The 25,922-nt window shown below is 29.3% G+C and overlaps 6 protein-coding genes across 7 annotated transcripts; 2 read left to right on the forward strand and 4 right to left on the reverse strand.

Moving 5' to 3' along the window:
* Positions 1-2,924: 2,924 nt before the first annotated feature.
* Positions 2,925-4,618, reverse strand: LOC118067578 (uncharacterized). Its single transcript, XM_035084395.1, has 3 exons — positions 4,565-4,618; positions 3,314-3,525; positions 2,925-3,233 (listed from the first exon to the last, which is right to left on the reverse strand). The coding sequence occupies exons 2-3, from the start codon at positions 3,523-3,525 to the stop codon at positions 3,032-3,034; spliced, it is 414 nt and encodes a 137-aa protein (XP_034940286.1). The 5' UTR covers positions 4,565-4,618; the 3' UTR covers positions 2,925-3,031.
* Positions 4,619-5,741: 1,123 nt separating this feature from the next.
* On the reverse strand, positions 5,742-6,699 carry LOC118067576 (pupal cuticle protein Edg-91-like). The gene is made up of 3 exons (XM_035084394.1): positions 6,693-6,699; positions 6,256-6,509; positions 5,742-6,081 (listed from the first exon to the last, which is right to left on the reverse strand). The coding sequence occupies exons 2-3, from the start codon at positions 6,507-6,509 to the stop codon at positions 5,841-5,843; spliced, it is 495 nt and encodes a 164-aa protein (XP_034940285.1). The 5' UTR covers positions 6,693-6,699; the 3' UTR covers positions 5,742-5,840.
* A 565-nt stretch (positions 6,700-7,264) lies between these two features.
* On the forward strand, positions 7,265-10,363 carry LOC118067585 (uncharacterized). The gene is made up of 6 exons (XM_035084402.1): positions 7,265-7,273; positions 8,210-8,373; positions 8,557-8,846; positions 8,966-9,088; positions 9,971-10,140; positions 10,205-10,363. Exons 1-6 carry the CDS (start codon positions 7,265-7,267, stop codon positions 10,361-10,363), a joined length of 915 nt encoding a protein of 304 aa, XP_034940293.1.
* A 103-nt stretch (positions 10,364-10,466) lies between these two features.
* On the reverse strand, positions 10,467-14,549 carry OstDelta (oligosaccharide transferase delta subunit). Its single transcript, XM_035084396.1, has 9 exons — positions 14,422-14,549; positions 13,923-14,134; positions 13,447-13,733; positions 13,239-13,378; positions 12,668-13,043; positions 12,206-12,385; positions 11,649-12,090; positions 11,195-11,366; positions 10,467-10,906 (listed from the first exon to the last, which is right to left on the reverse strand). The coding sequence occupies exons 1-9, from the start codon at positions 14,429-14,431 to the stop codon at positions 10,761-10,763; spliced, it is 1,965 nt and encodes a 654-aa protein (XP_034940287.1). The 5' UTR covers positions 14,432-14,549; the 3' UTR covers positions 10,467-10,760.
* Positions 14,550-15,144: 595 nt separating this feature from the next.
* On the forward strand, positions 15,145-16,316 carry LOC118067586 (cell wall protein DAN4-like). The gene is made up of 3 exons (XM_035084403.1): positions 15,145-15,201; positions 15,268-15,384; positions 15,465-16,316. The coding sequence occupies exons 1-3, from the start codon at positions 15,145-15,147 to the stop codon at positions 16,314-16,316; spliced, it is 1,026 nt and encodes a 341-aa protein (XP_034940294.1).
* Positions 16,317-17,505: 1,189 nt separating this feature from the next.
* On the reverse strand, positions 17,506-25,899 carry pps (protein partner of snf). 2 transcript variants are annotated; one of them, XM_035084441.1, is made up of 8 exons: positions 25,732-25,899; positions 25,352-25,500; positions 24,964-25,230; positions 23,405-24,838; positions 23,153-23,308; positions 22,918-22,992; positions 22,620-22,744; positions 17,506-22,527 (listed from the first exon to the last, which is right to left on the reverse strand). In XM_035084441.1, the coding sequence occupies exons 2-8, from the start codon at positions 25,473-25,475 to the stop codon at positions 18,247-18,249; spliced, it is 6,462 nt and encodes a 2,153-aa protein (XP_034940332.1). In that variant the 5' UTR covers positions 25,476-25,500; positions 25,732-25,899; the 3' UTR covers positions 17,506-18,246. The 2 variants fall into 2 exon arrangements, with proteins under 2 accessions (XP_034940332.1, XP_034940331.1); XM_035084440.1 differs by having other exon boundaries at positions 23,153-24,838.
* Positions 25,900-25,922: the final 23 nt, after the last annotated feature.

Below are 25,922 nucleotides of genomic sequence, written 5' to 3' on the forward strand. Positions count from 1 at the left end.
AACAAGAAAAAATAATATAAATATTCTCAAGAAATATTAAAAATAAGATTTTTAAATATTTACATGTTGTTAAGAGTTTGTGTTAAATAGATACTCAATAATTGCTGATGTAAACAATGTTGTATAGATCAAAGTTTTTTTTACTCGTAACCGTAAGAAAATCAATTGAACTAAAGTATTTTTAATTAATTATTTATTTATTTATTTTACTTTTTACATTCGATAGAAAGTATTTTGTAATTTATAATAATTATTTGAATAATGTTTATTTTTTATTGTTTCTCTTCTTCCTTGTATTAAATTTAATAAGAAATATGTACAAAATTGTATTTTGTTCTGTAGGAGGAAAGTTTTCTTTTACCTTTTTAGTTTTTTACTATTTTCCATAATGTATGTATTTTTATGAATACCACTGATCAATAGAAGTAAGTATAAAAGACAAAAAGTATCGGTTAAGTTGAAGTGATAAAATAAAAGATCGATTTAAAAAAAAAGAATTAAACTAATGATATATGAGACTTAAAGTGAGCTTATTAATTTCTTAAAGAGAATGATATATAATTTATTCATTTACAAGTGTATCTATTAATGCACACGCTCAATTACAGCCCTTAATATTATAAAAAATACAGAAAATCTCTTTGAACATTAATATTATTTGAAATCGATTTTCTCTTATACGAGTTAAAAACGTATTTCATGTGAAATAGTATAGTATGTTACCATTTTTTTAAGGAACAATTTGACATGTATAATTAATATAATTAACTGTTTATTTATTGAATTGTAAAGGAAATTTAATTAGTAATAGAATTTTAATCGTTTACGTTTTTATCTGTGTTACTAGTTTGTATGTATTGGGGATAGAATCTTTAAAATACTGATGAAGTTTTGATGTTAAATAAACGAATAAATACAGAAATTTATTATAATTCGTCAACTCAAGTCTCTAATGAATATCGAAGACACTCGTATTGATTATAAAATGTTTTATGAATATCATATATTTCAATAAAATGAGACAGCAATAATAAATTGAAAAAAAAACTTTAAAATAAAGTGAAGAATAAATTAAAAAAATAAAAAATCGAAAAATTGAAGTACACAAATTGAATTTATTGATTCATAATTGTCTATTTCTATATCATTATCTTTGTACTATCATCATTTATTGGTTATTGATAGTAGTATACAATTGAGTGACTGTGGTATTTTTCATGGCGTGGGTAGGTACTGTAATAAATAGGTCTCTCGACGTAATAAGGTCTCTCTATGTGCACAGGACGCTCCACTATTGGCGGATATATATTCACAAACTTCGAACCATATTTGTAGCTAAACAATAGAAAAAAAAATTTTAATAGATGAATTGGCCAACTTTTTTAAAAATTGCAACTATTGATTCTTTCAAAAAAGTCGAGTGGTTTTTTTTAATAACGAATTTACGTTCTTTTATTTCTTCTTTCATCATTGAATTATGTGTATTTCATTTTTTATAACTTTAGTAGATACAAAAATAATCACACAAATCTTTGCTATAAAAAAATATAAAAGTGAAATACCCCTTTAAAGCACCAAGTCCGATGCCTAATCCAAAACCAAATATTCCAGCGCCCAAGATTTTTTTCTTTAAAAATAGGCTTCTTTTATCTCTGATGGAAGGCTTAGAAATTTTTGATAAAGATAAAATGCTCCTTACATCATCGTGAGTTGAGTGTGAAGGAATTGAAAAAGAAGAGCCCAACAGTAATAACAAAAAAAACCAAAGAAAAGTATAATTTTTGTGGTGCATTGTTTTTACTTTTTGTTCGATTCTGTTAGATGTGATTTATATGAAACGTAGTGACACTTTGAAGTTCTTTTAACATGTTCATACCACTTTTATATATCGTTGACGTTCCCATTTATGACTAGTTACCCGTCGTGCAAACAAGTAGTGAAGAAAGAAAGTAAAGTGTCATATCTTGAGTCATACTTTGTACTAATTACCTCCACATTTATTCGAACAAGTTAGTTAATGTTTCAACTCAAAAAACGTTTTTTTATTTATTATTATTTACTTTTCAAGTCTAAAAATTTTTTACATATTCTCGCAATAATTATTTATTACTTAAACAATTTTTTTTTTTTAATTCGAAGAATTCGATTTTGGATTTTATTCTGAATTTTTAATATATAACAGATTTTTAATAACAATAACACAAGTTGGAACTGTCAATTTATTTGTAAAAAATACATGTATCATTCTATTTTAAATTATCCAAATTTTAATACATTTGATACATGGTAGGTTGTTCAGCATCAATTCAGACTGACGCGTATCTTTTTTTTATTTTAGGATTCAGACAACAGGAGTATAAAAGAGGTCAATAAGCTTTTTATTATTCTTCGTTTGAATTTTTTAAATTCAACCAATCCAAAATATGGGCGGGTAGAAAAAATCAAAATTCAAATACTGACATCTGATGGATTTTTGACTTATTGACTTAAAATACCTCCACTTTTTCTTGTTATCCGACTGATTGACCTCTTTTATCCTGATACTACCTGAATATCAAAAATCATTTTTCTTTCTAAAATCTGCGATCTAAGTGGTTCCGTAGTCGGTGAATTAAGTTAAATTAATTTTTTTTTTAGATCCAAATTAATAAGATAAGGTTTTTATGTTATCAATAAGCTTTTTAATTAATTTAAATTCTGATAATTAAATATCTTTTTGTTCAAGTTGATTACTTCAATTGTAATTATTGGAGTATTATTAAATTTTACGATGAGAATGAAAAAAAAAGAACTTAAAGATGGAACAGAAAGTTTAAAGGAAACAATAGAGTAAGATCATCTTCATACATAAAAACAATTTATTTAAACAGAAAATTTTACAAACAAAACAATAATAACAGAAAATTACACTTACACTTAAAGAATGTCAACAAAGGAAGTGATAAGAAGTGATAACACTCTTATTTAATATATTCTATCGTAAAAATGAAAAAAAATATCATAAAGGAATTAATTAGATTTAAATAACAAATTATGGGTATCCGTAAACGGGTGATGGCTCGGGTTGTGACCAGGGTCCATCATGTATGATGTGGGACTTCTCTACCGGTCTTTCCACTATTCTCTCGATAAATACTGGTTTTTCAACATATTCCACGTACCTAACAGGCGGTGGTGGAGCAGCAACATACACATGATGGATATCGGGCGAATGCTGGTGTCCAACTTTATAACTATACATAAAAATATCAAAGCCAATTTGAATAAATGAAAAAAAAAATTTCTGATTTAATTGGAAAGAATGTAGAATTACCCTTTAGCAATTCCAAGGCCAAATCCAAGCAGTCCAGCACCTAAGAGTTTTTTCTTTAAAAACAGAGTCCTTTTGTTTCTAACATGAATGTCTTCAGGGTTATTTCCCAAGTGTGGGCTTACTTCTGAATCATTTAGCCCATTCATTTCTGTTTTTGCCCACGTGCTCATCCAACAGAAACTCATTATCATTACTAAAGTCAAGGTATTCATCTGAAAGTCATTTTCAAGTGTAAATAATAATAATAGAGATTGACAATTTCAGGTAAAAAAATAATTTTTATAGAATACAAAACATTTTAAATTTGAATAAAAATATTTTATAGAGAAGAAAAAAAAGTATTTGCTATTGCTTCTTCCCTTTTTTTGGGAACTAGGCCATTTATTAAGAATGATTATAAAAGAGTCGAAAAATTTCTCTTTAATTTTGTGTGAAGCAAGAAATTAGATGAAATTTCTAAATTTACTATAACAATTTTATAACTCTTAGCAAAAGTATTAGATTGCTATAAAAGAGATTGATTGCTCAATTCTCACATTAAAAATCATGAATCAAAATTAAAAATATATGTGAATTTGAAAAGTTTTACTAAATCATTTAATAAATGAAAGTTCAATAAGTAGAGTTAGAAATTTGGTCAGACTTAACAATTAAAGTTCCTTTCAAAAAATTATAAGGTACAAAGAACGGATTAAATTTAAATCAGTAACAAGATAACAACATAAATAAAAATAAATTTCAGTGCTTCACTAATCGTTATTATTTGTTTCTAGTTAAAATAGGAAAAAAGAAAAATTCATCCAGAAATGTCAAAACTGTAATGCAGAAGAACAAGTTTTCGTTATTCTTTGAATCTTGACAGTAAAAGGAGATTGTTACAAAGTAAAAGTCATGCTGGATTTTCCTTATTTGAATCTGCTATATTTATCCGGATATCTATAATTGGTTTTTCCGAAACTTTTTAGTTTGTATAGAAAAAAATTAAAAAGAAAACAAAATTTACTTTCGTTAATCTTCGAAATATGTGTATTATTACTTAACGACTGATTCAAAAGTCTGTCGTCGATGAAGAAGAAATATTGACAAAAGTAATAAGTTGTGGTAAAATAAGCCTTGAGGTATGATTAGAGTTCATATGTTTTCAGAAATTTATCGCAAGTTTCACATTTATCTCAACTTTAATAAGTAGTTAAAAATATTATTGCTTAACTGGTTTATATTAAAATTCAACTAATTTCTGAATTATCTCACCTTGTTAATTAATAACTGATTCTTTCTTATACTACACTTGCACTTGCCACCAAGTTTATAACATTATAGGAAGGCTATTGGATTTTATATACCCGGCATTGCTATCCCTACCCATTATATCGCGAAATCGCAACTAAATAATCGGACACGTATATGAGGGGCATGGCATGTTGCGACAGTCGATTCTTAATTTCGATTCCGCATTGTCCCTCAAACATAGGTTTTGTGACATAGAATGAAAGTTAGTTCGAAGATTACGAAAAAAAATATGCCTAATCTAGATCATATGAGCTTCTTTTGCTGCTTTTTTTCTTAAAATAATAAAACAATGAATTATTTAATTTCATTCATATTTTGATAAAAGCTTTGATCACGTATTAAGATTATTTGATCATCCGCAGACAAATTAAAGTCTTCAAGAATGAATTAAAATCGTGCTAGGAAACAAAAGTGACCATTGCGAAAGTCACGTAGAAATTTGTGTGCACGCACTTTCCATATAAAATCATTCTTAATCATCTCTAGACTATCCATCTACTTTTATATGACTACACCAATTCATTTTGTCATTCTATACACGAATGTTTGTTTGATCGTCACTGCACGCTACATACCTATTGTTATGAGAACCATTGATTGCCTAATATGTTTGATAGTTCAATTAGGTATAAGGAAGAAAGTGAGAGTATTAGAAATAACAAGAGAAAGAGTGTTTGCATGAGCCTAGAAAATCAGATTTTTATTTCTATCATAATAAGTTAAAATAATTCAAGTTCAGTAGAGGAAGTAACGGTTATTTAGGAAGAATGTGAAATGTGTTGAACTAAAAAAAAAGATAATAATAAAACTATGAGAGTCAGCGATAATAAATTGTAAAAAAGATGGGATTTTTTTTCTCTTTTTTGGCCATTGCCTTCGTTTACATTTGTTTGAGAAAGAAAGGCTTATAAACTGTGATAGAGGAACAAATATTATTTAAATATGGAAATGATGTAACGAGTAGGCAATTAAATTAAAATAATCTAGCTGATATCTGTAAAAGAATTTAAAATAAGATGTAATATAAAATAATCAATAAAATATATTGAAAACGAGTTGTCACTTTATTTTATTATAAATATGAATAAACATTACATTCATTAGATGTATTATTTAGTCTTGTGTTATTTATTTAAATTATTAGAAAAATTCTAAATTAGGCAGTACATTGAATTAAATACAAACTTATTTTAAAATATATAATTGGTCGACAACACGTCCAATTCATTTTGACCTATCAGCAAGGTGGATAATCGTAATTGTTAGCATATCCATTTCCACGATTGTATCCTCCAGAGACTCCACCGTAAATTTCATAAGTTTGTCTAGGATATGCCGACAAATAAACTGGATATACTCCTTCCCCTAGATTGGCTCCACCTCCACTGGGTGGATAATATCCACCAGATGGTGGAGGATAGTAACTTGGATTGTATCCACCTCCACCATAACCACCGCCGTAACCTCCACCGAGTTTGCTAAGAAAAAATTAAATCATTTTATTAATACCAGAAATTTTAATCAAATTTTATTTCAAATAAGGAATTGCTTAAAAATCTAATTCTAAAAAATCTTATACTGATTCTAATGATATCAAAATATCATCAATTTATTTATTAGAAGTTTTGTTAATAAATAAATAAAAAACTTACGATTTAAGTTTATAAACTGCTCCACCAGCAAGTCCACCTCCAATAAGACCAGCTCCAGCTCCTAAAATTAAAGCTTTCTTTGCTAAGAGAGCTCCACCAAGAAGTCCAAGTTTAGCAGCAAGTATTCCACGTTTTTGTCTTGAATGTTGAGTAGAAATTTGTGATGCCTCTGCATCTAGATCTAGAGGTTCGATGGCAGCATATCCAACCACCATAACAGTGGCTAACACCACGAATACCCGCGTGATCTGCATCTGAATAAATTTGATCACTTTTATTAACAGTAATAAACTCACATAAAATTATTAACACTCATTACATTTATTTCAACAATTATCAACCTTCATTGATAAACGTAAGTTGAAAATTGTTAAAAGAAGTAGTAATTAAATACTATAAAAATGAGTTAAATAGTTATTAGTGATAGAGATACGAACCTTAAGGAACGTATTGGAAAATGACAAGTTTAGACAGTCGAATATGACTTTTATAGTAGTACGATGAGTACCCCTACCATCTAGGTAACGTGGACATCAGGATACTTGCTACAAGGTCATATTCAATTCGTTGCGATTCTAAAAGTCTCAGCACCTAGTGGTCCATTCAGTTCCATCAACTTCTCTATTCCCCACCATCTAGAACCTTGAACTCGAAAAATTCTTTCCCAGAAATATCGGGCGTTCCCACTTGCTTTACTCCATCGTATCCGGTGCTTCATGGATCCTTCGAATAAATTTCAACATTTGCTATCATCTTTTTAATAACAATAATCTTATTTTCAGTCTCTTCATCATAGTAATGTTGTAATTAATATATCAATAAAAGAAAAAATTATATTTGTTAGTAAAAAAAAAGCTTTATGAAATAAATGAATAACGAACCTTATTTATAATTTGTCATTTTATTAGTACCATTATTTGAAGCAATTATAGATCTATAATATAATAAGTCTACTAGAATCGTATATGATTCGTTAGGTTGATTAGCGTTACTAATGATCTCATCGAATATGTCGGAGGTAAGTAACCGAAAGAACATCCGGGAATTCTCTCTTGCCTTTTATTCTTTATTGACATGAATTTCTGATGATAAAAAAAATCACATAAATTCGTAATTCTACGCATAGCTTGACTCCGCTATGTCTACCTGTTAAAAACTTGTTTCTGTTTTATTTTAAGGCATTAGAGTTCGTAAAAAAGAGTGATATTCAAACATCCTATTCTATACAGTGTCGCAATGTCTTACGTAATTGTCATAAAAATTTTTCTCAAAAAAAAAAAAAATAAAATAACTCGTTGTCGATTTTCCCATTGATATCTTGTATTATTTCCTCTTTAATTTTACTGTATTATGTATGAGGAAAAAAATTTGTATTAGCATAATTTCCGAAAAAATTTCACACTCAAAATAACAGTTTATTCCAGATTTTTTTCCATTTGTTGGATAAATTATTGAATAATACTTTGATCAATAAGAAATTCGATTAAAATATTAACAGCAAATTAATATTTACACTTTATAGAAATTCATGAAGAATTTTTTCATCACTAAACCATTTTCCAACAATTAATTGGCTTAATTAGCATTCTAAAAAAAATCATTTATTAAAGAACAAGTCTCATTTTTCAACGAATCGAAATCTGATTATGTCAGAAGTTTGGAGGCTTACTATATATGATTGAAATCAGCTAACTAAAAGAAAAACATAAATTAAAATAAAAGACTTAAAAAAATAGCGAAAATAACTTAGTTTTTCTTTATAAAAAAAGATGATTTCATTATTCAAATTTATTATAAATTTTTTCTTTTAAAATATTTTTATTGTGGTTCAAAGCCATTAGATAATATTCAAGTGGAAGGTATTGATGAAAATATGGAAATCATGAACAAAAAGAAACTAATGAAGAAGGAAAAAAAGAAACAGGATTTATTAAATAAGAAAAAATTATTGAAGCAGCAACAATTATCACAAGAACTAAAAATAGGAATATCTAATGCAAAACGACTTCGATGTATTTGGAGAAAAACGATGAAAGAAATGAAGATTCCAGAACTAAGAATGAATGTAATAGTGACTAGAGGCACATTTGATCGTGCCCTTGACATTCAAGATTACTGGTAATAAAATTTATTCAATTACATTTTTATAAAAAAAAAAAAAACATTTTTACACTAAAAATATCTAAAACTAAATTGATCAAATAATGGAATATTTTTTTGTTCACATAAAAAATTATTTACTATTCTTAGTACTTTTTTCTTTGATAATTAACTTTTGATAATACTAATTGATGACAATAGTGGTAATTTATTGGTGGAATGTTTGAATCAATGTGAGGAACAGCATCAGAAGAACGTTAATCATCATATGGATATAGTCAAAAAGTTTGAAAGAATTTATGGTAGCAGATTAGAAGCCGCAAGCAATTTTTACGACTACAATTTGGGAGAATTAATTGAAGAAACCAATTCCGAACTAAAAATAATAGATTTTCTGCAATATGATGATGAAATTTTCTTAGAAACACTCATATTTCAAGGAAAAACTCAACTGAATGATATATTAGATAGTCTAAATAGTGACAATTTCTGTATGTATATACATTCATATTCAATCATATAAACAAAATTTAATATCGAGTTGATTTAAAATGAAATAACAAACGTGTTTTGTGTTGTAATTTATAACATTATTACGCATGATCTTTAGACAAACTTGAGAATCTTCAGAATACTAGTAACAACATGACAGAAATAGCTATGGTTCACCTAGCGGAAAATATATCATCCACGTGGGAATCTTTGAACGCTGAACTTTCCAAATATTTAAAAGGTAAAATAAAGTGTGAATTGAAAGCAAATATATAACGAGATACATAAAAAATTATGTTTTTATACAGTTCTTATTAACATAAATATTGCATAAAAATTAATACCTACCTCTCAAGTTGAAGTGTATAGAGATTATTTCTCTTTAATATAAAAAATATTTACATTTTTTGAGAGATATGTCTCCCACTTAATATTCTTATACGATTCTTTTGAAAATTTAAGTAATTATCATTCAAATTTTTCTAGACATCATAAAAAATTCCTCAATTATAAATCCTGAAGAATAGATAATTAATTTAAACATCGAATTATACCGCTGTCTTTTATTAATTAATAATTCACTATTGAAATATCTTATTAATATTCTGGTTGCTATTTCAGCTTATGATGCTCATAAAAGTATATTGAAAAAAAGTCTAAACACGTTTTTTATACAATAAAAGTGTAACAAGGATATAAATGAATGTTTATTTAACTTAATACAAATTAGCAGTTATATATTTGTACTGAAAAACGTGTAAATGATAATTTTATTTAATAAATTGATGATGACAGAAATGGATTTATCATTTTTTTTAGATATTGAAAATCGACAGGTATCTTATTTATATCTTAAAGCAAAAGATGATAAGAATAGAGAAAAAATTACTCAACAATTAATAGAAACCGCTAAATTGATTGATTTCATATTTAACATTAAAACTAAAATTATTAGTTATCGAGACAAATCCAAGAAAAAAATTACAAACATAATTGTGAATCAGTATACTCCAATTCAACGAACAAAAAAGTTATTAGAAAAACAATTTGAAAATGGTAATTTTGATAAATAATAATAATAATAGTTCGAAAATTATTAATAACATATTAATGTTAATTACAGAACAAACGCGAGATAAATTACAATTAAATTTACTTACAAGTCAACATAATTCAACTATGAAACATTTAGAAAAGATAAAGGAAAAGTCTTTCAAAGTTTTATTTTTAATTCAATCATGCCAGAAATTACAACTTAATCAGGAAAAATTATATCCTATTGAAGTTAATCAAGTAAACATTGGATAATTATAAGATATAAAATATCTGTAATAAAAAAAATAATTTATTTTATTAGGTTGAGGACAATTTTGATTATTGTGAATTTCTTTGGTATCGAGTAGCATTAGCAAATACTATCATGTACGAATATCAGTGTGAAAAGAAACAATTACAGGAGGAAAATAAATATTTGCAAGAATGTGTAAAAAAGCGAATGAATGAATACTCTTCGTAGTAAATAAATCAATAAAAAATAGTTTATAAATCTTTTAATATATATAAATTTATTCCTTACTCAATATTTTTAATAATTAATTGCTTATTATAATCATTTGCACTCTGTACAAAAGGAATTTTTATTTCAATTCATCATCATTATCGCATTTATTCTCAATTTAAATGCTTATCAGTCATACTTTTTAAGACGCACACAGTGATGATTAGAAATTTACAGCTTACCTGCATCATTAAACGTAATTTTTCTACAAAATACATGCGTTATGTTTAATGCTGTGATGAATATATCTATCCATTAAACAGGGTCATCTTGATTAAACTCATTGATCTATTGATCGAGTGATGCTTTTAAATGAAAATGAAATCATGTGATGGAAATGTCAACTCACAATCTATTAACGAGTAACTTTTTGATTGTGGGCAATGTGAGATAATAGTTTACTGCCTGCCAAGAAAGTTACGACTCCGAGACCTAACAAATATCGTAATGTAACAAACATATTTAGTTTCAACCAAAAAACGCCGAATAGAACGAAGATACCTGGAAAAACAGAAAAATATTAGGTCTCTATGTCATTTTTAATCGACTTTATATTTAATAAAATTATTGTAAATGTCGTGAGGATCGGGCTACAATTATAACTAATAATTTGTTATAATTGTGAAAAACTCACGCATTTCTTTACGCCCAAATTACAAAAATTAATCAAAATACTTGATTAAATTTTAAAGATAAAATTTAGGCAACAATTAATTAGAAAGATACGTGTTTACATAAAAATTCTTCCAATTAAATTATTTACTTAATGATATAATTTTTAGTACTTACTTCCTAGTCCAACATGGAATAAAACTGCACTAAGCGAAAACGGAAACTTGGCAATATTGACATCTAATTTTGCCCATAAAATCAACAGCAATAAAAGTGGAGCTAAACAAAGTCCAGTAAACAAATTTGATACGAAAACAGGTGGTCTTTTTTCAGGTTCACGGAACATATGCTAAAATAAATAAAACTAATTAAAATAATGTCAGTTATAGGATTTTCAGTGTTTTTCGAACCTATTGGCTAATTAATTGAATTTCATATAATTAGATTGTCAGCTCATTAATTGTAATTAAACAAATGTTTAATTAATGTCGAAAAATTATTGAGCTTTTAATTTTCCAGTGATATGGAAGTAACAATAATATCAATTAATGCTACCAACAAGCACTGGGATGCTTTGATGATCAATTAAAAATAATTGACTAAAATAATCAATGAAGTACTTGTTATTTACCTTAATCTCTGATTTAGGAGCGTAGATATTTGATTTTTTTTTTAATCCTTCTAATTTACTTATTGTTACGGCATCAGTTCCTGTTGGTTCAGGGAATTTGAGACCAACTACAGCCACCTCCCATTGGAATGGATTACTGATGAGTGCATCACCGATAATGAGATTAAGATGATAATCACCACTTTGAAAACCAAATGTTTGAGCATCACTTCCTACAGGCATGTCAAACTTGTAAACATTAGAGGCATCTGGTTCAGCTACAAAGATAACTTCACGAGGCTGTTTATCTTCTCCAGGCTTAACAATTGCTGATAATCGTACAAAAGCCTGATGAACACGCATTGGTTTATTATTTGCAGCATCTCGTAACATAAATCTCATTACAAGTTTTTGTTGGGAATCAGCTTCAATTTTGTGAGCTAGTTTATTAGGATAGGCCACTCTGTGAAATGAAAAAACAATTGTAAGAATCAAAAATATAGTTTTTTACGAATTTTAATTAATGAAAGTAGAAATTGCGTTCCCGATATTTCTTTTAGTTTAAATAATTAACTTACTTGAGTAATTTAGGTTGAGTTGTTTGATCAGCATCACCTGTTCCAATTTCCAAGTAATCAACTTTTACCTCTGATAAAACTTTAACTGTAAGAGTGTTGGAAACCTCACCGGCTGATACGTTTATTTTATAGAAACCACGTTGTGGTTTAATTTCCATGAGATTCATGGTAAATAGAGTCCTAGTAACAAATTTTAATAAGGTTATTGTAAACACGTAATATGTGCATAAAGAACTTATTGAAAAAAATACAATTTATGTAAGCTTCAGAAATAATATTGTTTGTTGAGACATTTTTTTTTATCTAATATGATAAAAATATAACATTAGTTTCAACAAGAGTAATTTACCCCAAGCGTATAACCAATTTTAGAGTAATGAAAAAAAAATCGGCAAAAAATTGGGGATTTTAGAATTCATTTTTCTTTGGAATATTGGAAAACGATTTATGTTATGAACTTACTTATCATTGTCTGATGATTTGAAGTTTTGTTTAGTAAGTACAGCTGTATTGTCATCAACTCTTGTTACTGAATTTGCAATAACTGTAGGAATATTAACTAAAGGATTGCCAAGAATATCACAAACTCGAATGCTAACAAATGGTTGCTTAGTAGACACAACATTTCCACCTTCAGCAAGTGTTGTACAGACTGGCTGGCTAAACTCGTTATAAGCTAGCATCTTGAGAGCAGAAAGCAGCTTGACTACGCCTTTCAATGTTTGAACAGATCTTCGAGAAATTAAATAGTTTGTCAGTTTGACAATTTGTTCTGCTTTAACGGGGGGTGGTGTATTTTGGGAGTTTGACAACTGTGCGATTCCATTAACAACGAGACCTGAAATTATATTGATATGCATTAAAATTTTTGCAAAAAACTCTGAATTATTGTATAAATTTTGAAGCTTATATCAGTAGAGTGAAATTTCTCCACAGGTCTTACAGAAGAACGAAAGTTTTAATTAACATCATTTAATAAACAATATCATAATAAAATTTCCAATAAAACAATAAAAAATAATCACAAGCTTACTGGTTATAGAAAGTCCACCCTCGAATTGTAAGTAACGACCATTAATTTCATCAGCTTGAATCACAGCATCTTCAATTTTACTTAAAGCAAATTTACCAGCAGGACCAAGAAGCGCAGCGATATGAAATGCATAACCGAGGCTGTAAAAATTTAAAGATTGTACTATAATTTTTTACTGAAATGTATAGTTATTAATTTTTTTATTTACTTTTGAAGACAGTCATCTTTTTTTAAAGCAGCTTGTACCATATTGGCAATTTTAGTGGCCTTCGAATCTGGTAATGGTTGAGAAAGCTGAACATAAGCAGATAATGCATAGTATAAGTCTGGAATAGTTGAAGTTTCTTTATCTATAGCTGTATTTATCTTTTTTAATAAATAAGCAGTTTGAAGAGGTGGACATGATCCTAAGGTTTCCCATGTAGAAACAATGTAATGAATGTTTTCTAAAGAAGTTTCATTTCCACTGTTCTTCACCAGAAAATTACAGATTTCCTGAAACATAAATAAAATTAATTTATATCGTATGATGTAGAAAAGCTTCCAGAACACTTACAATATATGTATATATTGTGTCAGAAAGACTAATCAAATTAATCATCATATATCTAAAATGGATATTTCATCATATTATATGTATTCAATATAATTTACTTAAGTTAATAAATTTAAAAATATTCTTACAGATGTTTTAGGTATTGCTTTTCCAAGCAATTTATATCCAAAAGTGGCATAGTGCACTGAAGGAATATCAGTGAGTTCGAATCCTGGAGTGAGAACATTTTGTAACCTAGTTACATCAAATTCTCGAAGATATGATTCTGTTGACATAACAGTTTCAGAAGAAACTAAGGTCCAACTTATCAACGCGATCAAGGTGATCCATCTCAAGGAGACTAAAAACAAATTAAATAAATTTTTAGATAAAATCATATTTGTTAAAATAATTTTTACACAGTATAAATATAAATTTAATTCTGTTTGTGGATAAAAAAAAAACAATTTACTATTTTCCTTTAATCAATAACATATTTCTAAGCATTACAACAAAAGCCACGTTTTTTTGACTGAATGCCCGTTCACGTGCTGACCACTTCATTGAGCATTTATTGTAATTCTTAATTATGAATTTACTTTGAATTAATATTATTATACATACAATAATTTTTATTTTTATACTCACTATTTTTCATGATGATAGAAAACTATTTAATTAGCCGGTCGCCACGTCGGCTTCTTTAACAAAATGGCTATCACATTGCGCGTGTCAAAAAAACATGGATGACGACGAAGACTTCTGGAACAACAAAAATTAATAGAGGACTCTGCATGTTATTTTTAGAACATCACAAGCGCCGTCTAAGTGCGCTCAATATAAATTTTCAAACTTAACAATTGATTATTTGCATAATTAAAACCATATTTATAAATAAAATTAATTACAAATTAAAAAGCAGTCATTTTTCTAATTGATTACGGTTTAAATCTGAGTACATAGTTTCACAATAGAATTCTCATATTATTTTAAAAACCATTATTGCTTCTGTTAAAGTAGATCATAAATATTACAACAATAGATTGTTCAATATTGACATATATATAGCTGTTTCAAACCTTTTCCAAGCTATTTGCTTATTTAACATTTGATAAGAATAATAGAGAAACAATTCTTAAAATTTCTTTTGGAAAGTACAGTAGGTCGTATTTGTTGAGGTTTTATAAAATATTTAGATCATTGAAAATTTGTGTTCCCAGTAAATGTCACAATGAAATTTTTTACACAGAAATACTCTGTAAATAATGATAACCACGGTATATAAATTCTTACAGAATTCGATAATTGCTGTCAGTAAAATTTTATTCTTTTCGTGGACTTGATTAATAGGTTGAAGCTAAATCTATAAAAATGTTTTCATTACGAATGATGCTCTTAGCAGGACTTGTAATCTGCTATGTTAGTCTGGTAAGATCACTTTAAAATATCATCTATTTTTTGAACCATAAAATTTAATTAGATTTAATTTTCCAGATAACCACTCAAGTTGATGCTAGAGCATCACCACAAACCTTATTGGGAGGTCTTCTCAGAAGTAAAGGTAAAATTAAGAACGCTGTGAATCAAAAATTAGCCAATACTGTGGACAATGTAAGATTATCAATGCATATTTTATTTTCGTATTATACTGTAATGTATTGTTTATTAATATTTGTTTTCCGATTCTGTAGATTGCTGATAAAGGTAAAAACATTTTAGATAAATTTAAAAATAAATTAAGCATTTTTGGAAAACCGTCAGAAGAAAAACCATCAGATCCCAGTGAAGCTCGTCCTCTCAGTGGAATAAGAAAATGGATCAATGATAGATGGTCTGCTAACAGAAATACTAATTCTTCAGGTGAAAGAAAACCGATTTTTGGTATAATTGTCATTGGAGGTTCTAGAAAAGATAGTACCACCACAGAAGCTCCAGAAACAACCAAAGCCCCAATCACTACAAAAGCTCCAATTAAAATAAAATCACCCGCTACTACTAAAGCTCCAGCTTCTTCAACTACTGCATCAACAACAACTTCAACAACCAAAGCTCCAGCTCCTTCAACTACTATATCGACAACAACTTCAACTACCAAAGCTCCAGAACCTTCAACTACTGCATCGACAACGACTTCAACTACTCCATCGACAACAACTTCAACTACCGAATCTACTACAACTTCAACTACCGAACCTACGACAACTTCAACTACCGAACCTACGACAACTTCAACTACTGCATCGACAACAACTTCAACAACCAAAGCTCCAGCTCCTTCAACTACTATATCGACAACAACTTCAACTACCAAAGCTCCAGAACCTTCAACTACTGCATCGACAACGACTTCAACTACTCCATCGACAATGACTTCAACTACTGCATCAACAACAACTTCAACTACCGAATCTACTACAACTTCAACTACCGAATCTACTACAACTTCAACTACCGAACCTACGACAACTTCAACTACCGAACCTACGACAACTTCAACTACCGAATCTACTACAACTTCAACTACCGAATCTACTTCAATTTAAATTACTGCATCAATAACATCAACTCCTGAACCAACAATCACTCCAATTATCAAAGACGAAGATCGACTAGTCTCAGAGGCAGCGTATATGCAACCGTAATATTGACAAGACGAAGATCAGTGGTCACCACAAATATAATGGAGAAAGTATCTTTGGTGGAGATTAGATTTTAGGCAGTCTTGATTCCAAAACAAATAAATATTTTATTATTCGAGTGTTGCATATTTATGTTGATAAAATCAAGTTCAGAACATTACAATTTCAAAGTTAATTAAGAGTGCTTGAAAGTGTATAATTACAAAAAAATATATTTTATCAAACTTATATTAATAATAAATAGTCAGAATCAATTTACTTTATGTATATGTGTAATTAATATGTTTTTTGTACACAGATATTACAATAAGCAATTAGAAAATAAAATTATACATTAATTATAATTTTTATGTGATCATTAATATACATATACTTGAAATTTAATGATACATGTTTATAAATTCGAAAACTTTATTACAAAAATGACAGTAAACATAAGTGCTTCGTGCTTTGTTTCGAATAATTGACAAACTACACTTGTTCGCGTTATCCATCTTACTTATATTATTATATCCTGATTAGCTAGCTTACTTTTAAAAAAAAATTATTAAAGTATAACGCAGATACAGTAGAAATAATCAATTATATTGTTCTATTAGTTTATTTTAAATCAATCAATTTTATTACACCCATTACTTTTCTTGAGCATTTTTTAATGCGGAAGAGAAAAAAAAGGATTTGTAGATACTTTTTTTTTATATTGTTTCTACATGGAAGTATATCTGATGATGAGAGATGCTGCACCATTGACAATCAATTATGCATTTCAAACATTAACAGATAAAATCATTACTACTTCTTGAACTGGATATAAATCAAACCAAAAATCATTATACCAAATTTTAATTATAATTATTAAAATTTATTTATTAATAATAATTACTACTAAATTGATTATTGTGTGCTTATTTTATACACTGCTTAGAATAAATGCTTTTACATCATTGTTTTTTTTTAATTATTTATTTTTACTCTCATATTATATTTTTGTGTATATAATTATAATATACGACGATTACTATTATCATTTGATTTTTTAGACTTATTGTTTTAATCATTATCGTCAATTAATTATTTAAATGGACTTATTAATTTCTTAGTACATTTTTTTATTAAAAATTTCTACATGTCATTTTCAGATGAAAAATAAATGGAAAAATGACTAAAAAATCATTATGAAGTTCTTAACCATGAAAATGAATTATACAGACAATTATCGCATTGATAAGAGTATATAAATGTAATCAAATAAATTGAATTATAAATATTTTTCAGTATATACACAGCCAAGTTTTCTTTTCAAATTATACCTACACGGTTTTTACTTCATTTTTTCTCACCTTAACATTTCTTTATACTTTTTATTTATTTCAAAATTAATTTCCTTTCATTAAATTGTCTTACAATATTTTGTCAAAATATGTAAAATATTTTATAACAACCGATCTGACTTCCTTGAATGATTCGTCTTCAATGATTATTAATCTTCATTTTTTTTTAACTATTTACAGACAAAAACTAACTTTTTTTTCAGTAAGCATAAAAAAGATATATAATAAGTACTGTTCATAACTGGGTTGTCTGCTACTAACTTTGGTATTTACAAAAAAAAAACAATCATACAAATGCTATTATTTTATGCCATTTTTACTCTCATGGCAAAATAGCCTTTCAATTTTTTTAATTAAAAAAAGTAATATTAAACATATTTTCATCGTAATGTCCATTTTTTCTATTTAGTAAATAACTACTGATTACTTTTAATTCGCTTTTCATCAACATAAAAAATATATAATCATTATAATCTTCAGAAAAAATTTGCATTCAATTATCTTTAATCCGTAGGTCCTTGACCCCATCTTGACTTTGTTCTTGGAGCTTTAGCAGTAGATAATGAGCTGGTATCATCATCTCCCTTGCGTTTGATATTTAAAATCACTCCAGTTTTAGGCATAGAGTTAAATGGTGGTGGAGTACTTGGAAATATTGGAAAATCTTCGTCCTCGAGACCTGGTGGTTTAGGTTGATCGGAAATACGACTAGCTTGCACAGGATCTATAAAACTTTTAGAATAATTAACCTCTGACGAATCCATGGATGATGATGAAGAGAAAGTTGGAGTTTCTACTTCTGCAGGAGATGGAAGAGGTTCAGTGATTGGTACAACGGTAGTTGAAGACATTGAAGCTGCTGCGACAGCTGCTAATTCTTCTTCAGCTTTTTTTATTAAATCTAAATCACTTAAAGACCTTAAAGTACTTTTGCTTTCTTTAGCAACCGTTGTTGGCATATAAGTTTTATCCGGCTTTTGATAGTTCGATAAATTAGCGGAAGTTAAAAATGATGCACCAGGTTTAGTAGGTAAATAAGGATCAACTTTAGAAGTTTCTTGACGTTTAACATTCGCTAGAATTTCTTGAAGATTAGGAGGAATAGTTATATCAGAAACTTTATCGAGAATTGGTTGAGCAAATTTGGCAAGTCCTTGAGGAGGTGGAGTGAATGAACGTACATCAGTAGGGCTATAAGCTTCATTGGAATCACTGGTCCCAATACCTGGTGGATCAAGACCAAGTCCCGGTAAAGTAGAAACTGGTTCGCTGAGAATGGATGAACTAATACTCTGTATTTGTTGCTTTTGCTCTTCGATCTGTCTATTGAGTTCCTCCATTTTTCTTTGAAGATCGCTTGTGTTTTTCGGAGTTGCCAGTAAATTATTAGTATTATTCAAATTAGATATACTATCTTCTACATCATCATCAAGTTCACCAGGACTATAGGGCTCGTCATCATCATTTTTGTCTGCAGAAGTTTTATCAGGTGAAGACGTTAAATCAAGTTTGGAAGAAAGTTCAGGAACAATTTTCGATATTGTCACACTATCCATAATATTTCGAGGGATTGATTTATCAGCATTTACTTTTTCTTTAATTAAAGGAGGAGTATAAGACCGATCAGATTCTTTTCTTTGTATTTTAGGTGGGATTTGATTCAGTAATAATGGCGGATGAGGTAACCGTTTACGTTTGTTTCTTACGATTATACCTAGAAGAAGATGAGGTCTTTGATCTTCGAAGCCAGGACCACTTAATGGCATTAATACGGGTGGTATCTGACTTTGACTTGAAAAAGGCATTATATAAAAGTCTTTTATATTTTTCGAACTTCCAACAACCCCTAAACGACTTCTACTGTTCAAATAACTGTAAAGAGTGATATAGGGAATTTTTTCCTCGTCGTTCGCAGCTGTCAATCTTATAACAAGAATTTCTTTTGATCCGGTTTTTTTCATTTTGGATAAATAATCCCAAACAGTCTCATGGCTAATTCTTCCAATAACATCTACCGTATCAGGAAGATCTTCCATAAGATCTTTAGCATTTCCGCTAACTTCTTGAGCTGTAATAAAAAACTTGGCCACGTCCACCATATTAACAAATCCTCTCCAAACGGTTTGTAATGAATTTTTAGAAGATTCTTTATTAAGAATTTGGTCTTCTTCTGTATTACCTTCTTTTTCTTTCTCTGCCTCTTCATTGATGTCTGGAGTTTTTATATTCACCGTAGAACTTGGTTCTCGATCAGAAACATCCGAATCATTGCCGTCTATAGTATTTGTTGTGGTTTCTTCTTCAACATGTCGCCATAATCGGTCTTCAATGGGCTTGTCTGATTGCACTGGTGACGGCTCTTTCTTTTTATCACCTTCCTTTTTTGCTTCTTCTTCATTATCACTTTTCTTTTTATCCTTATCTTTATATTCTTTATGGCTACTACTTTTTCCAGTACTGTGTATACTTTTACTCTTACTACTTCTTCGTGAACGGTCTCTTTCTTTATCTTTTTGCTTTTCCTTGTCTTTATTCCTTTCACGATCCTTGTCTTTTTCACGGTCACGATCACGTTCTCTCTCTTTATCACGTTTTCCATCCTTACTCTTTCTTCGATCTCTACTTCTATCTCTACTATGATGACGTCTACTTGAACTTCTATCTCTTTTAGAATCTTTACTTTTTTCTTTGTTCCTTGACCTATGATCATCCTTATCTCTTTTACGATCCTTATCTTTTCTCTCATCACGCTTTATTTTTTTAGTATCTTCTATTGAAGATGAAGTTTCCTCTTTGTCATCCAAGATCTCTGAATTTTTATTATCAGCATTATTCAAAGCTGTTACAATATCTTGAACTGGCGTTTTAGGATCTACGGCTCCAATTCCACCATCATTTTCTATTATTTGTTCCCCTTTATGAGTCTTTACTACAATGGATTTTGCTTGTGCCATCAAATCCAATTCATTTTTCTTTATCATTTCTAACTGGTGTTTTGTTTCTTTTTCTCTCCATTCTGCCAACTCTTGACTTGCCATTTCTTCAGGACTTAATCTGACAACAGCATCCGGAGTTAAAGATCTATCAGCAATTTTTCTAAATAATGTTAAATTTTTTGTGTCTTTTATGTTAAATACTAAACTGCGATATTTTGCTTTATACTTAGATCCAGTATCTCTAAAGTATTTATAAAGCTCTAATTCAATTTTTAATGCAAGGTCTGTAATGTCTTCGTCACTTAATTTTAAATCTTCTGTTTCTTTAATTCGAGTTGTTAAAAGTTCTGCTAAAGTTTTCCGTACATTCAATCTAATTGGTTCCGGTTCAGATTTTTTAACCACCGTAGGTTTAGGCTGAGATTTTGCAATAGATGTTGATGGTTTTGGTTCTGATTTTTTTATTTTTTGTTCAGGCAATTGTTTAATTTGTACGACAGATTTATTTGATTGTTGTGGAACAGTTTTTATTGTCGTTTGCTTTAAAATTGTAGGAGATTTTTGTGAAGTAACAAAAATTTGTTTTACTTGGCCACTTTTCGCAATAAGATTAGGATTTGATAAGCTGGAAATCACAGTTACTTTTTTACTAGGAGCTAAAATAGTTTGTTTTGATCCTACGACTTTAGCATATACCATTTTAGGTTGCCCAGTTGGTGATTGTTGTTGAATTTTAGTGATTTTTCCCGATCCATGTGTCTGAATAGCAGTAATAGTCTTCCCACCAATCTGAAGTGTATTTAAATTATTAGGTCGAACTACTTCAAAGGTGGGATGTTCTTTAAGCCATGTTTTTAAATTTGAAGTAGTTGGAGCATCAACACCCGTTAAAACTTTTCCAGTTCTTCGTTCAAAAACTATCACACGCGCATCAGAAGATGGTTTAGTAGGAACATCTGCACTCGTTTTAACAGTTTTTGATGGTATTTGCTGATTTACTGGTTTGTCTTTTGTTAATGTCTCTTGAGCATGCATTAATATACACGTATCTGAACAATAAATGCTTGAAGATCTAGCTTCTTTTTTACACACTACACACTGAGTTGGTATTGAATTAGACGCAGAACTTTGTTTTACGTCAGAAACTGCTTTTACTGGTTTATCGGATTGTGATCCAGAATTGTCACTAACATTATGACTTGATGAAGGAGATTCTGTGATTTTTGAAGATTTTCCACCTGGCGATTTAACTTTAGATACTGGTGTATCTGGTGATTTTTTCTTCAAACAATTAGGACAAACCCATTCTATTCCCTGATCTTCCATTTGTTTTCCCATAGCTTTACTAACATTTACACACTTTCCGTGGAACCAATCTTCACATACATCACAACAAATCATAAACCTATTATCATGAGGTCGTTTGCAAATACACCATAGTCTATTAGGATCATCTTCGGAATCAGAATTTGCTTCTTCTTCGTCATCAGAATCCATGTCATCGATTTGTTTATTAAATTTATTTTCTCTTCTATCTTCGCTTTTTGGAGATACTTCCGCTTTGGCTTGCAATCTTTTACTTCTCGTTGCTGGGGCTTCTATCGGTGGTAGTGTTATCACCCTTCCTCCTCTGATAATTTGAATCACATCTTTTCCATCTTTTTTATTGCCCTGATCAAGTAACTGATGATGAGAAAGATCACTGCTACTTTTTGATATTGGTGGTTCAGAGCTTTTTATTAATGATATCTCTGAGCTTTCATCTGGATTTTGTAGTATTTCCGCATCAAAAGATGATGCTGATAAAAGTGGTTCTGGAATAGCTGATGTTGGTCCATCCAAAACAGTCTAAAAATAATTGATATCAAAATAAGTTCGAGATTATAAATAGCTTTGTCAAAAAAATAATGTTAAATTTATGATAAACTTCTTTTACTTACTGGATCAGTTAAATCTACATCAAGTTGTTCTTGAAGAAGAAGAGCTTCAGCAAGAAGTTCTTCTTCATGTTTACTTGCTTCCATTTCTAATGTTGCTAAAAGATGTTCTTCACCTTCTATTCCACCTAGAAATAGTATTTTAGTAATCAACAAAAAATTATAGTTTTTAAAAAAAGTATATCATTAATTTAGATAATTTTTATAAGCATTTAAATTGTTTTTGGAATCAATAGTAATGAATTCTTGTAGACAGAAGGAAAAACTTTAAAATAATAAAAACAAAAACAATTAAACTTACTCTGGTCAGAAATTATATTTCGAACAGAATCTTCTGAAGGACGCGCAATTTCTTCCCTAGCTTCGGTATTTGATGCTAATAAAACACAGGAATAATAAAAAATAAATTCATGCTTTATTTAAAAATTTTGAATAAATAGAAAACAACATAAAGATTTAGATATATTAAAAAAATAAAATTTTAAAAAGCGCAAGATATTATTATAATTATTATAATTACACTTTGGTTTTCTTACCAGGGTCTAAAGGAGGTTGGATATCATCGCTATTAGATAATTTTGATTCTAATTTTTGTTCTTCAGCATTTAAAATTGCTGAAGCGTCATTTATTTGATCATTACCTAAGCTGGCAGTAGATTCAGTCAATAATTTACTGGTATCTGGTGACATTTCTGAATTTGAAAAAGGTGAAGGATCAGTTTTTACAGGAGAATTTTTCGTATTAACATCGGAAGACTTTTCTAATACGTTAGACATTTTTTTATCACCTGAAGTTATAGCTACTGATGAAGGATTAGAGTCAGAAGCTTTCGATTCACCAACTGAACCGACTCTTCTAATAATATCTGGTGTAGAAAAAAGTGCCGGACCCAGAGTATCAACAAAATTTCCTGGAAATTTCTTTTGGTCTTTTTTATGAATTTTTTTAGCTTCTGGTGATTTTACTTCGGGAATTATTTTGGAAGATTCTTCAGATTTTAATGAAGAATCATGTCCTTCTTTCTTTTTATCTTTTTTTCCATCAGTTACAGGTTTCCCTTTAACTAATGAAATAGATGATGGTTTTGGCGCTTGTTTTTGTACTGGAGATTGCGTAGGAGTCATTGAGTTAACTATAGGATCTTGCTGGGTCGCCTGTATGGAAGTTTGGACGATAGGCTTTGAGGCTATCGATATTAGTTTGCCATCGGGTGTAGTTGCAAGTTTTGTTTGAATTTGGTTTACCACTTTTGAAAGATCTTTCATTACGGGCATTGAATTTTGCTTCTGAACTCCTAAATTTATCAACTCATTTGGTTTCATAACAACTTTTTTTTGAACAAAAAATACTTTTTGATTGTTTCTACTTTGACCAGGTTTTGTTACAATCATTTCGCCTTTTATCATATTTGCATTTATAAGATTAGCCTTTACTTGGTTCGTCGTTTGCAGAGGTTTTTCGACTAAAGGCTGAGAGTCGTTTGAAATGCTACGTATTAATGAGGATTCATCTTTTCTTCTACTTGGGATTATTTTCAGTTGTTTTTTAGATTGATTTGGAGACAATTTTTCAATTCTTTCTACTTTATCAGAATTCTTCATTGCATCTACAGCAACAGACATTTCTGCATCAAGTCTACGGGCTTGTTCAATATCAACTTTTTTATTTGCTCCACGTCTTCTTGATGCTGCCATACTTCCACCACGTGTCGTAAGTCCTCTTCGTCCACCTCTAGCACGAATACCGGATCTTCTGGGTCCTCGAGGTCCAAAATCAGAATCATTATCTGAAGTTTCTGAATCTGAAGACTCAGTAGATGATGAAAGTTCTTCTTTTTCTACTTCTTCTTCAGTAGGCCTTAAAAGGGACTTTTTAGAATCTTGAGAATTACTAGAACTTCTTGAAATAGCTGTTCCAGGACTACTTGATGGTAGCTGAGTATTAGATACTAATTTTCTTGGACGACCAACAGTAGGTTTTGTTTTTAATGGTACTTTTATCTGTGTTGATACAGAAGAAGTATCCTCTACAACAGCGGGTGTTGTTATTTGTTGATAAGTGGAAGAGTTTGCTATATCAATTTCTTCATCTTCCGGTGAATTTGCTACTGGTAATGGATCCAATGGTTCTGGATCAGAAGGAGACGTCCGACTCGTATAACAATGATCAAGCTCGATTGCGTATTTCATTGAATTTTGTTGTTCTTCTACTGTTAGCATATCTAAAAATATAAAGATAAAATTAATTAAAAGTTATTTAAATATTACTTTACACTTAAATAAATTTAAATAAATATTAAATAAAATAAGTAAACTCAAAGTAAAATTATAAAAACAATTTACATACCAAGCATCGCAGCAACATTCTCCCCAAGTATTTGTTTAGCTTGTTCACTCTGTAAGGCAGTTTCAAGCTTCTCTAACTGCTCAGGATCCATTTCCATAAATGGATCAACAAGTCCGGTGTCTGTAGCACCAGATACTACATTGGCTGGATTGCTTATTGCTGTATCAAATACTGGTGGATCTACTGTTAATGTTAAATCTCCATTTGCTGAATCTCCTTCTGCTTGTCCAACTCGTACAACACTAACATTTGCATTTGATTGATTCACTAAAAAGACACAACATTCCATTTGAATAATAATTCTGGAAGTGTGTAGGCTCTACTATTATTACATACAAATATTGAATTGTCATAAAAGATAGAATTATCATAAGAGTTGTCAACTCACTGATTAAATTATGTAAAGTTTCTTGGTCGACTGCAATTGTTCCATCATCGTTGACCACAATAATAAGAGTATCATCTTTTTTAGAACCTGTTTCTTGTGGTTCCACAATGTAAGAGTTGGACATTGTATTCTACTAAAGTAAAATATACCTGAAAGGAATATAAAGTTAAATAAATATCAATACTACATTATTCACAGGAAGTTTTAAAAAATTTCTAGAGTGTTATTATATATAATCCATCAGAAAAATAAATCGCGCGCTTTGCTTTAATAATAATAAACAAAAATCAAGGAAAGATATGAGTAGCCATCTTGTTTAGTAGATAGTAACAGGAGTGAGGTGGATACCAATTAGAACAAAGAAATAAATATGTACATACGTGTTGTTGTAAACTTTACGACGATTATTGTGTCAAGGGAATAAACTTATATTACTGAGGAAGCTTTCTTATATTTCTTTTTCGATGATATGTCAATAAGAGAGCGGATAACCGCGTTTTTTTCAGCGAAACATCGTGGTCTGAATCACTCTAACTTGATGCGCAGAGACGCTATCTGCGCGTCTTTTATT

Source organism: Chelonus insularis, unplaced genomic scaffold, assembly GCF_013357705.1.
Source record: "Chelonus insularis isolate UGA/USDA-ARS -01 unplaced genomic scaffold, ASM1335770v1 contig_38_pilon, whole genome shotgun sequence".
Taxonomy (NCBI): domain Eukaryota; kingdom Metazoa; phylum Arthropoda; class Insecta; order Hymenoptera; family Braconidae; genus Chelonus; species Chelonus insularis.